This window comes from Schistocerca cancellata, chromosome 3, assembly GCF_023864275.1.
Source record: "Schistocerca cancellata isolate TAMUIC-IGC-003103 chromosome 3, iqSchCanc2.1, whole genome shotgun sequence".
Lineage (NCBI taxonomy): Eukaryota > Metazoa > Arthropoda > Insecta > Orthoptera > Acrididae > Schistocerca > Schistocerca cancellata.
Window position 1 is genome coordinate 198,959,439 of NC_064628.1, and position 12,890 is coordinate 198,972,328.

At 46.3% G+C, this 12,890-nt stretch overlaps 1 protein-coding gene across 1 annotated transcript in view; it reads right to left on the minus strand.

The window, feature by feature from the left end:
* Positions 1-12,890, minus strand: part of LOC126176222 (glutamate receptor ionotropic, NMDA 2B) — a 922,500-nt gene that overhangs the window by 171,100 nt on the left and 738,510 nt on the right. The window contains exon 8 of the mRNA XM_049923366.1: positions 4,910-5,028. Within this exon, the coding sequence (XP_049779323.1) occupies positions 4,910-5,028 (119 nt within the window). The remainder of the gene's footprint in view (positions 1-4,909; positions 5,029-12,890) is intronic.

Here is a 12,890-nt window from a genome sequence, read left to right on the forward strand (position 1 = left end):
CCTTGTATTGAACGACCAAGTGCAACAGACACGGAAGTCCATCCCACGAGCTGACAATCGGGACCTATAAAACACAATGCATGCACGCTTGCATGCTTAAATTCAGTGCTCTGGCGGTTACGTCGGTCATTAATGTACCAACATTTCACATTTTCAGTGGCTTATCTCGCGCTTACATTAATCTGTGATCTTGCAATGTTAGTAACTTAAATAAGTGACATTGAGAAATGTATTCCCGAAATTTCATTACTTCACATTAATTACTTTTTGATGTTGCGCTTTTTTATTCAGCGTGCTGTTAAAATAAGCACAACGGTCAGAAATATTCTCTCTCAGCAGACGTCACATATTAACGTGGAACACCACTGCTAGTCTTGATAACGGCGTGAGTTTGGTGGGGAAGAGTGACCACAAGTATCTTCAGATATGCCATGTCCAACTGAAGCGGCTCACTGACGACTAGACCCCGCATGGCTATCAGATTGCGATGATGCTGACTGCTACGTGACATCCGCTGTCCCTAATAGTCGCATACACTTCCTATGAGATTAAGGTCGGGCGATGCCTTAGTGTTTGTCAAACCAGAAACCTTTCCCTGCAGCCCTATCAACACGACCGTTGTCAGTTTGGAAGACGGTGGTGCCCACAGTATACTCATCATGAAAATGTAGAACGAAGGGTGATATACGGTCACATTAATGATAAACTTAATAAGTGATCGCCAGTCACCCACAAACCATGGCACAATCGCCTATGGCCTGAACTACATCCATAAAAAACTGTGGGTTAAACGCTGTTTTGGACTCCCGGTGAACTCGACGCTTCATTTCATTTGAAAAAGGAAAAGGACAAGACCCCTACGCGTCAACCACACTACGCACTTCCAGTCAGCTAACGACCAGTTTCCCTGATGTTTGGCGTTTTGCGAGATATCCGACTCCCGTCGCGATGCTCGCTCGGGAATCGGTTGAGATGGACCTGACAGTAGAGGATATCGCGGCACGTTTACGCAGAGCGGTTTTGTCTGAAGCCATTGTTTCTAGAGCGCTACCGACAGTGGAAGATTAATACTGCCACCTACGGAGGGCTCCCACAAACTCCAGGACACCAGCTGAGTGAACGTCTTAGCGCGGAGAATATATATATATATATATATATATATATATATATATATATATATATATATATATATATATATATATATTTTTTCTTGTGCAAAGTGAATAAATTAAGTTACTCAAATATCGAGGCACCTAGGTAGCATACGTTTTAGATCTGAGAATAGATAAATATATGTTCGTTTACAGGAGATTATTCTACTTTACAAGGTACATTTGCGTAATCTGAAAACCTGTAAGCTACTACTGTAGTTTCGTAACTAATTCAAAGATAGGGACGGGATACGTTTCCGCAGTTCTATTGGGACACGTTCACGCTCTATTTTGCATTGCCAATCTAACTGATGTCCCAGTCAAGGTAACTTTAAAGCAACAGCAATTGGAAACCCGATAAAAAAGATGAAGGAACAGGAGAATAAAAGGTAGAAATTGCTATACATTGCATTACATTACATTTGTAGTTTTCCATGGATCCCTTGGAGAGGAGTCTCTGGGATTTGGAAAGAGCCAAAGACTTATTTTTTTTCCTCAGATACATGGATATTGTACAATCCTAGTGCAGACAGAGTTATGAGCTATAAAAGCTATTTCATTATAATGAATCTCAAGCAGAAAAGAGTAATTCTATGTGGGCAAGAAACTGCTAAAAGCAAGAACAAGGAAAAACGTTGGTAGGCCTACTTCTGATGTCATCGTCAGTGTTCTACCCAAAGGCAGATTGCCACATCGTAATTATCCACACTCTATTGTCTTCTGCGGACCTCTTCAGGTGCGCGTTATTTTCGCTTTCCTTTATGTCCATCATGTTGTGTCTCGTCCTTCCTCTCGATCTTCTCTCACAAAATAGTCCTTTCAAAGCGTCTGGACAAGCGTTCCCGTGTCAAAGAATGTCCCATCCAATTCTTCTTCCTTCCTCTTATAACCTGCAGCTGTCTGCTGAAGTGGACGAAAATTGCGTTTGCGTTTACTGCTTCAAACGATACAACCAATCAAAAAGAAATAAGGTTCTGAGCACTATGGGACTTGACTGCTGTGGTCATCAGTCCCCTAGAACTTCGAACTACACTCCTGGAAATGGAAAAAAGAACACATTGACACCGGTGTGTCAGACCCACCATACTTGCTCCGGACACTGCGAGAGGGCTGTACAAGCATTGATCACACGCACGGCACAGCGGACACACCAGGAACCGCGGTGTTGGCCGTCGAATGGCGCTAGCTGCGCAGCATTTATGCACCGCCGCCGTCAGTGTCAGCCAGTTTGCCGTGGCATACGGAGCTCCATCGCAGTCTTTAACACTGGTAGCATGCCGCGACAGCGTGGACGTGAACCGTATGTGCAGTTGACGGACTTTGAGCGAGGGCGTATAGTGGGCATGCGGGAGGCCGGGTGGACGTACCGCCGAATTGCTCAACACGTGGGGCGTGAGGTCTCCACAGTACATCGATGTTGTCGCCAGTGGTCGGCGGAAGGTGCACGTGCCCGTCGACCTGGGACCGGACCGCAGCGACGCACGGATGTACGCCAAGACCGTAGGATCCTACGCAGTGCCGTAGGGGACCGCACCGCCACTTCCCAGCAAATTAGGGACACTGTTGCTCCTGGGGTATCGGCGAGGACCATTCGCAACCGTCTCCATGAAGCTGGGCTACGGTCCCGCACACCGTTAGACCGTCTTCCGCTCACGCCCCAACATCGTGCAGCCCGCCTCCAGTGGTGTCGCGACAGGCGTGAATGGAGGGACGAATGGAGACGTGTCGTCTTCAGCGATGAGAGTCGCTTCTGCCTTGGTGCCAATGATGGTCGTATGCGTGTTTGGCGCCGTGCAGGTGAGCGCCACAATCAGGACTGCATACGACCGAGGCACACAGGGCCAACACCCGGCATCATGGTGTGGGGAGCGATCTCCTACACTGGCCGTACACCACTGGTGATCGTCGAGGGGACACTGAATAGTGCACGGTACATCCAAACCGTCATCGAACCCATCGTTCTACCATTCCTAGACCGGCAAGGGAACTTGCTGTTCCAACAGGACAATGCACGTCCGCATGTATCCCGTGCCACCCAACGTGCTCTAGAAGGTGTAAGTCAACTACCCTGGCCAGCAAGATCTCCGGATCTGTCCCCCATTGAGCATGTTTGGGACTGGATGAAGCGTCGTCTCACGCGGTCTGCACGTCCAGCACGAACGCTGGTCCAACTGAGGCGCCAGGTGGAAATGGCATGGCAAGCCGTTCCACAGGACTACATCCAGCATCTCTACGATCGTCTCCATGGGAGAATAGCAGCCTGCATTGCTGCGAAAGGTGGATATACACTGTACTAGTGCCGACATTGTGCATGCTCTGTTGCCTGTGTCTATGTGCCTGTGGTTCTGTCAGTGTGATCATGTGATGTATCTGACCCCAGGAATGTGTCAATAAAGTTTCCCCTTCCTGGGACAATGAATTCACGGTGTTCTTATTTCAATTTCCAGGAGTGTACTTAAACCTAATTACGTGGCAGGATTCGAACCTGCGACCGTAGCGGCCTCGCGGTTCCAGGCTGTAGCGCCCAGGACCGCTCGGCCACTCCGGCCGGCAAAAATAAATAAAAAATGGGTCTAGTGTCTTCGACGTAGAAGATGGGCTCACGACAGTTGTGTCACAGGGACACATTTTTGTGTGCATAAATTGTAACTTGGACACTGATGACTGGTCTTTAATTAACATCAGACTTCGATGTAGGCCATATTGTACTAACAGGTGGTAGTTCGCTAAAATGTTTGTTTATGTCAGTATAATTTTTGTATTTTACCATGTCAATTGGTGTAACTAAGCGCGTAATTTTGTTTACTGCTAAGTATGATGTGTGTAAAAGTGCCCACACAGGTGCGTAAACTTGCCGCATATCCTGGGCACATTTACGCACTCGACTTGAGACTGTATAAAATTATTTGGCACTCTTAATGTAATGTTGAGTTATAATTACATGTACAAAGTTATACTTCAATAACCATGTTATAAAACTAAAAAAATTTAACATGATAAATGTAAACAAAAGAATTAAATAAATTCCGGAAATAAATCCGCGTAAGCGTGCCGCTGTCTCCCCTAAAAATTCATTTGAAACCGATTGTCACTATCCAGGCGTGACACTCGTTTTCAGCCTCTGTCAGGATCTTTGTACGACTAATGTTCTTATGACATGTTCATGGTTGTCAGTGATACGTAATTCCTTGTAGATTCGATAGACCAGGAATGCTTCTAGCTTGGCCACTATGGAAGAAGACGAGTTCTTTAGGGCCGCACTTAAAATACTTAACACTACTAACAATAACTGCTGAGGAAAAAAAAAATGGACTAGTGAGAGAATAGCATCTTGTGGTGGGAGCTTCGTACTGAACCTATCTTTTACATAAACTGAATTTTATTGAATTTTTTTCCGGTCGTGTGATAGAGACTCACTTCTTGGACAGCGTCGATATTTGTTTTGGGCCGCATACTGCCAGCGGGCCGCAGGTTGGATACCCCTGCGCTAGGCAGTTCTGGTAAATGCTGACCGTGTGGTCATGGACACGACTCAACGCAAAAGCTCATTTCTGCTGTTGTCATGACTCCACTTCGACCCCCGTCACCGCGCTGATTCCATACAATCGAATGGCTTACAGACACGTCTTCACTCCCATGACTTACCTCGTTTGGAGAGTCACATGACTGGTACACCCGAAGTGATCATTGGGCTCTCTTTTAAGGGGATTACAAGTATTGCGGCCAGTGAGCTTAGTAATAAGGAGATGAGTACGTACCGTGCGGTGAATCCCCGTGGCGAATCGACGTGGACGGCGGCCTGGAAGAGCACAGCCCACACCAGCCAGTAGGTGCGGAACAGCGAGAAGCGGTGGTTGGGCGCCGGCGCCGCTTGCTGCTGGTAGTACAAACGGGCGACGTTAGGCGGCTCCACTAGCACAGCAAGCAGCTTGCACAAATCTTTGTAAAATTACACAGCTACACTCCTGGAAATGGAAAAAAGAACACATTGACACCGGTGTGTCAGACCCACCATACTTGCTCCGGACACTGCGAGAGGGCTGTACAAGCAATGATCACACGCACGGCACAGCGGACACACCAGGAACCGCGGTGTTGGCCGTCGAATGGCGCTAGCTGCGCAGCATTTGTGCACCGCCGCCGTCAGTGTCAGCCAGTTTGCCGTGGCATACGGAGCTCCATCGCAGTCTATAACACTGGTAGCATGCCGCGACAGCGTGGACGTGAACCGTATGTGCAGTTGACGGACTTTGAGCGAGGGCGTATACTGGGCATGCGGGAGGCCGGGTGGACGTACCGCCGAATTGCTCAACACGTGGGGCGTGAGGTCTCCACAGTACATCGATGTTGTCGCCAGTGGTCGGCGGAAGGTGCACGTGCCCGTCGACCTGGGACCGGACCGCAGCGACGCACGGATGCACGCCAAGACCGTAGGATCCTACGCAGTGCCGTAGGGGACCGCACCGCCACTTCCCAGAAAATTAGGGACACTGTTGCTCCTGGGGTATATGCGAGGACCATTCGCAACCGTCTCCATGAAGCTGGGCTACGGTCCCGCACACCGTTAGACCGTCTTCCGCTCACGCCCCAACATCGTGCAGCCCGCCTCCAGTGGTGTCGCGACAGGCGTGAATGGAGGGACGAATGGAGACGTGTCGTCTTCAGCGATGAGAGTCGCTTCTGCCTTGGTGCCAATGATGGTCGTATGCGTGTTTGGCGCCGTGCAGGTGAGCGCCACAATCAGGACTGCATACGACCGAGGCACACAGGGCCAACACCCGGCATCATGGTTTGGGGAGCGATCTCCTACACTGGCCGTACACCACTGGTGATCGTCGAGGGGACACTGAATAGTGCACGGTACATCCAAACCGTCATCGAACCCATCGTTCTACCATTCCTAGACCGGCAAGGGAACTTGCTGTTCCAACAGGACAATGCACGTCCGCATGTATCCCGTGCCACCCAACGTGCTCTAGAAGGTGTAAGTCAACTACCCTGGCCAGCAAGATCTCCGGATCTGTCCCCCATTGAGCATGTTTGGGACTGGATGAAGCGTCGTCTCACGCGGTCTGCACGTCCAGCACGAACGCTGGTCCAACTGAGGCGCCAGGTGGAAATGGCATGGCAAGCCGTTCCACAGGACTACATCCAGCATCTCTACGATCGTCTCCATGGGAGAATAGCAGCCTGCATTGCTGCGAAAGGTGGATATACACTGTACTAGTGCCGACATTGTGCATGCTCTGTTGCCTGTGTCTATGTGCCTGTGGTTCTGTCAGTGTGATCATGTGATGTATCTGACCCCAGGAATGTGTCAATAAAGTTTCCCCTTCCTGGGACAATGAATTCACGGTGTTCTTATTTCAATTTCCAGGAGTGTAGATCACAGATTATTGTATACCTTTGAAGTACAGTGGATAGACTGTAAATGTGGGGAGTACACTTCGGTTAATTAAAATTGCAATACCAGGGAAAACAGCAAATTCTGGCGTATAAAATTGGCATCTGTAACGTACAGAAGCACTACAAGAGCTGAAAACAAATGAGTCGCCATTCCAGATGGAACCTCAGTTCGGTTTTACAGTGAGTACTCTGCAGCATTGGCCACTTACTTAGTCTGCATTTATCGCGAATCCCTAGCCAAGCAAGAAGTCACAAGCGAATGTAAAAAAAAGAAAAAAAAAACCATTCGTGACTCCTGGACATAAGAAAGGTAAAAGAACTGATCCGCATAATTAGAGAGAAATATCCTCAACGTAGGTTTGCTCGCTCGAAACTCAACTTGTCCTTTTCTCACATGATATCTTACAGACCATGGATGGAGGACAACAGGCGGCTTCCATACACTTAGATTCCGGAAAGGATTTGACACGGTGCCCACCGCAGATTCTACATCTTCATCTACATACATACTCCGCGATCCACTATGCGGTGCGTGGCGGAGGGTACCTCGTACCACAACTAGCATGTTCTCTCCCTGTTCCATTCCCAAACAGAACGAGGGAAAACTTACTGCCTATATGCCTCTGTACGAGCCCTAATCTCTCTTACCTTATCTTTGTGGTCTTTTCGCGAAATATAAGTTGGCGGCAGTAAAATTGTACTGCAGTCAGCCTCAAATGCTGGTTCTCTAAATTTCCCCAGTAGCGATTCACGAAAAGAACGCCTCCTTTCCTCCAGAGACTCCCACCCGAGTTCCTCAAGCATTTCCGTGACACTCGTGTGATGATCAAACCTACCAGTAACAAATCTAGCAGCCCGCCTCTGAGTTGCTTCTATGTCCTCCCTCAATCCAACCTGATAGGTATCACAAACGCTCGAGCAGTACTCAAGAATAGGTCGTATTAGTGTTTTGTAAGCGGTCTCTTTTACAGATGAACCACATCTTCCCAAAATTCTATCAATGAACCGAAGACGACTATCCGCCTTCCCCACAACTGCCATTACATGCTTGTCCCACTTCATATGGCTCTGCAGTGTTACGCCCAAATATTTAATCGACATGACTGTGTCAAGCGCTACACTACTAATGGAGTATTCAAACATTACGGGATTCTTTTTCCTATTCATCTGCATTAATTTACATTTATCTATATTTAGAGTTAGCTGTCATTCTTTACACCAATCACAAATCCTGTCCAAGTCATCTTGAATCCTCCTACAGTCACTCAACAACGACACCATCCCGTACACCACAGCATCATCAGCCAACAGCCGCACATTGCTATCCACCCTATCCAAGAGATCAGTTATGTGGATAGAAAACAACAGCGGACCTACCACACTTCCCTGCGGCACTCCAGATGATACCCTCACCTCCGATGAACACTCACCATCGAGGACAACGTACTGGGTTCTATTACTTAAGAAGTCTTCGAGCCACTCACATATTTGGGAACCAATCCCATATCCTCGTACCTTAGTTAGGAGTTTGCAGTGGGGCACCGAGTCCAACGCTTTCCGGAAGTCAAGGAATATGGCATCCGTCTGATACCCTTCATCCATGGTTCGCAAGATATCATGTGAAAAATGTTCGAGCATACGGTTCAAATGGCTCTGAGCACTATGGGACTTAACATCTGAGGTCATCAGTCCCCTAGACTTAGAACTACTTAAACCTAACGACATCACACACATCCATGCCCGAGGCAAGATTCGAACCTGCGACCGTAGCGGTCGCGCGGTTCTAGACTGAAGCGCCCAGAACCGCTCGGTCACACCGGCCGGCCAGCATACGGTCTAGGTTCCTAGAATTGTGAGTGGCTCGAAGACTTTTTAAGTAATAGAATCCAATACATGGTCCCCGACGACGAGTCTCCATCAGACTCAAAGATATCTACAGGAGTGCTCCAGGGAAATGTGATTGGACCGCTTTTATTCTGTTTCCCTATAAATGATTTGGCAGAATGGGTGAAAAGTAATTTACGGCTGTCTGCTGATGACGCTGTGATGCATGGGAAGATGTCTTCTTTGAGTGACTGTAGGAATATATAAGATGACTCAGATAAAATTTGTAGTTCATGTGATGAATGACAGCTAGCTTTAAATGTAGAAAAGTGAGTTAATGCGGATGAGTGGAAAACAGTCCTGTAACGTTGGTAAACAGCAATAGGGTGCAGCTTGACACAGTCACTTCGATTAAATATCTAGGCGCAACGTTGCCTAGAGAAATAAAATGGAATGAGCAGGTCAGGTTGGCATAAGGGAAGGCGAATGGTCGACTTTGTTTTATTGGGAGAATTTTGCGGAAGTGTAGCCCATCCAAAAAGGAGACGGCGTATAGAAAGCTAGTGCGTTCTGTTACCGGTAGTATCGATCAGCACGCAAGTATTACGGAGACTCTTCGTCAACTGAAATCGGACTCTCTGGAGGGAAGACGATGCCCTTTCTGTGCGGCCTATTTCGCAAATTTGGAGATCTGGCATTTGAGGCCGACTGCAGAACGATTCTTCTGCCGCCAAGGTACGTTGCGTTTCGGCTAGGGACCACGAAGATAAGATGTGAGAAACTTGGGCTTGCACGGAAGCTTCTAGACAGTCGTTTGTCCCTCACTCTATTTGCGAGTGGAGGAGACGAAATGACTAGTTGTGGTACGAGTCACCACTCGTCGCCACTGTCAGCAACAATGGCTCTAAGCCAGCTGATGCTGCTTTGATTCTGTGCCAGGGCTCACGCCTGCCAGTGGCTAGCGGTTGGCCAGTCTCGACAAACTATGACTAAATTTCTTCATTGGCGAGAAATCGGGAGATAGTACTGACCAGTCTACCAGTCGTACACTGTCTGTATCACGTAGATTAGGACGGCATTGGCAACACATATTGGCCTTAACAGGTCAGAAGTGTAGCACCTAATGTCCAAATTTCCAGATTTATGGACCAAAAGTGATATTATTCTGTACCCAATGGCAGCCAGCAACATCACGTCACATGATAAGCCCCTATGACGACGTGGAATTCAATTTGGTAACGTTCGTGCTTTCAGGATCCTCCTACACAAGGAGACATCTCTCGCGATGCTGTGCACAGAACAGGGACTCGTATGGAAAGACGACATGGAACGATTGGTTTGTCCATTGTTGTCGCTGGACGCTCCTCTTCCGGCGCGCCTCTCTCTCCTGCTGCGTCGAGGAAAGCGACAATGGTTACCGTGCTGATATCCCGTAATTCCCCAGATGTCGACACGTCTGCTGGAGAGCGCCTATTTTTTGACTCTAGGTATGTGCCACGGCAGTGCGAACTCGCAAGGCTGAACAAGCTACATGTCTTTCCTTTCAGATAATAGTTGAACGGGGCCGCTAAGAACTTACATGGCGTTGAGAATAACCCTCCTGAACATCGATTCTACCGGGGTTTCTCTCCAATGGGTTGTCAGACGCATTTTCTCTGGTATTTCGGCAGCTATCTGCAATTTAGTCTTTACAACCTATAGCTACAGTCAGCCCAAACATATCCTGCTCATCACGTCTTTCATACGACGCCCGACATCGATGAAAAGCGTCGGTTTGTTCACCATTAGAAACAAACTGATGTTTAAAGTGGAATTTTATGTGCCCATTTGATAGAGCGACCGTAGATCAGTCTGGTGCGTTATTCGTTTTATGGATAAATATTAACAGGAACAGTAGAATACAAAGAATAATCGGCACTCTAACAGTGGCTGAGCTGCGCTTCTGTAGGGCGTAGCAGTGAGCGAGGGCCAGGAGGGTATTCTTCATGTTTTAGTGATCCTGTTAATATTTATTGATAAACCTAATCACGCACTAGACTAATTGGGGTTCCTTTATCGAATGGGCACGTAAAGTCCGATTTAAAAACCATTTTGTTCGTGACAGGGGAAAAAACCTACGCTTTCCATTGGCGCTGGGCGTCGCATGGAATACGTGATGAGCAGGATTTGTTTGGGCTGACTCCAGCTAAACTTGAACAAAGTACTGACATCTGCCGAAATACCAAAGAAAATACGCCTGACGACTCTTTGGAGAGATAGACAGAGTACGTGTTTGCATGCCAGTCATGGGATACTTCCAACGTGAGCAGGAATATCGTCGATCGGTAGGCCACGATCCTGCCACCGTCAAAGTTCGACGAGTGCTGCTAGACGTTTCTGTTTCTTATACGAGGCATAATACGATCTTTTCACGACAACTAATATTCAAACGCATTTACAATACATAGATGACGTTACTGCTACGTGCTTTGTGCAGTTGATCCAGAAATGTGGATTTGCATATCCAAACATGAATTTGCTGCATGCTGCTTTTAACGTGTTGCAATTTTAATTTCCAGCAATGTACTGAGGCTAACCTAAGAAAAATATAATTTCGGTGAACCTTAAGGTATTCTCAGTTTTTATATACTTTTAGGCTAACATAATAAAAACATAATTTTTGGTGAAAATTAAAGTTAGTCAGTTTTTATATGCTTTTATTATGCTTACGAGAGAAGATTGAAGAGTTCCTGACTTTGGTCCCTTCCTGTTGGATTTAAAAATCTCTCCTTCTTTGAAGTATTTCGATCCTCTCGTCAATCCTATCTGGTAAGGATCACATACTGTGGAGCAGTATTTTAACAGAGAACGAACAGTGTAGGCTGCCTCTTTAATAGATACGTTACGTCGTCCACGTGTTCTGCCAACCAAGTGCAATCTTTGGTCTGTATTCTCCACTACATTTTCTATATGTCGGTACCAATTTAAGTTACTTCTAATTGTAACCCCTATGTTTTTTCGGGATACATTTTCAGTCATCAGCAAATTTTATTATGCTTTACCGGTTTCGATAAATTAATTTGTCATGTTCAGAAGCTTACAAATTTAGGGATATTATAAATCTTTAGACCTTGGCCGTACATTTACGTGAAGTATAAAAAGTATATTACAGACACTTACTTAGTTTAGCAAACGATCAGTACCTTCGTTATAGAAGGATAATGCCCTGGTATGTGCAGAAATATATGTGTGATTGTTTTAAACACTGCTCGACAATTTACAGTAACTGAAACATATCTATGTATCTGTTGCGTTAACAGCGAGGAACGTGTATAAAAGCACATATAAAAAAATTTAAAGAAGTTATATATAATATATTTGAAAAAACATGACACATAACGAAGAAATAGGTTGATTTTTACCTTTTATACGAGATGATATGCAATCAAAATAGTGTCTGTTTTTTACCGTAAATTGATAACTCTACAAATCTTTTGAATGTTTGTATAGTTCAAATTCTTCTAAGAGGTTCATTTTGCTGCCCTTGTCAATTATATGTAAGACTTCCATGTTAAGCAAGGATGGGGGAGGAAGTGAGTATTTCTCTGTTGTGACAACTTTAAATTTCAGAGCGAAACCCATGGGAACTGAAAGCTTCTTAATGCAAGTGCCATGTTCCCAATGATTTCCCCCCCCCCCCCCCCCCCGAAGTATCAATAGTCTTTGGTTTAGAGATGAATGAAAACAACTTGAAATTAACGATACAATTTGAATTCCCACTGTATCCAGACACTTACTAGTGAATTTACTCACTTTGTTCAAAACACTATAGCCTGATTAAAATTACTTGGTAATTGAAATTTCACACGATGGAGCTGTCTTCCTCCAAGAGCAATCAACGTCACGTCCAAACTGTTCGCTGTTGACAAGCTGCCGCTTATGGTCTGTTCACTTCCACTATTTGGCTACTGCTGTCTAAGGAGCATGCATATTTCGTAACAGTCGTCTGTGTGTGTGTGTGTGTGTGTGTGTGTGTGTGTACGTGTGTGGTTTTTCGTGAAATCCGAAGAAAAATGTTCAAATGTATGTAAAGTCTTCCTTTGGTCGTCCTCCCTAATCGTTCATTTCAACTGGAAACTTCCTTTGTTGTGAAGGCGATGGAGAAACTGCACCTTTCTTCAATGATCCTGACTTCAGCCACCGATCCATAAGTAGTAAACTGTTCAAAAATCGACTTATGAAATAGGTAGTGCACTGACAAAGCAAATTTAACATTTAATGATGCCTGGGGCAGCATACGTGCCAGCGAGCGCTGTGATTGGTCGACAAAGCTCGCTCGGCGCATCTAGCGCAGTGAGCCGGGGCACAAACGACCCCCGTATTGTTGCGAAACAGTCTATCAGAGAAGCCGCATTCTCCGCCACTAAACTGTGTATACGTTCTCACTTAGGAGCCGCGAAGGCTGCTTGGGGATACGACCTGAAGTAAAAGTACACATGTTTTTCACACGAAAAAAAAAATAGTGATGAA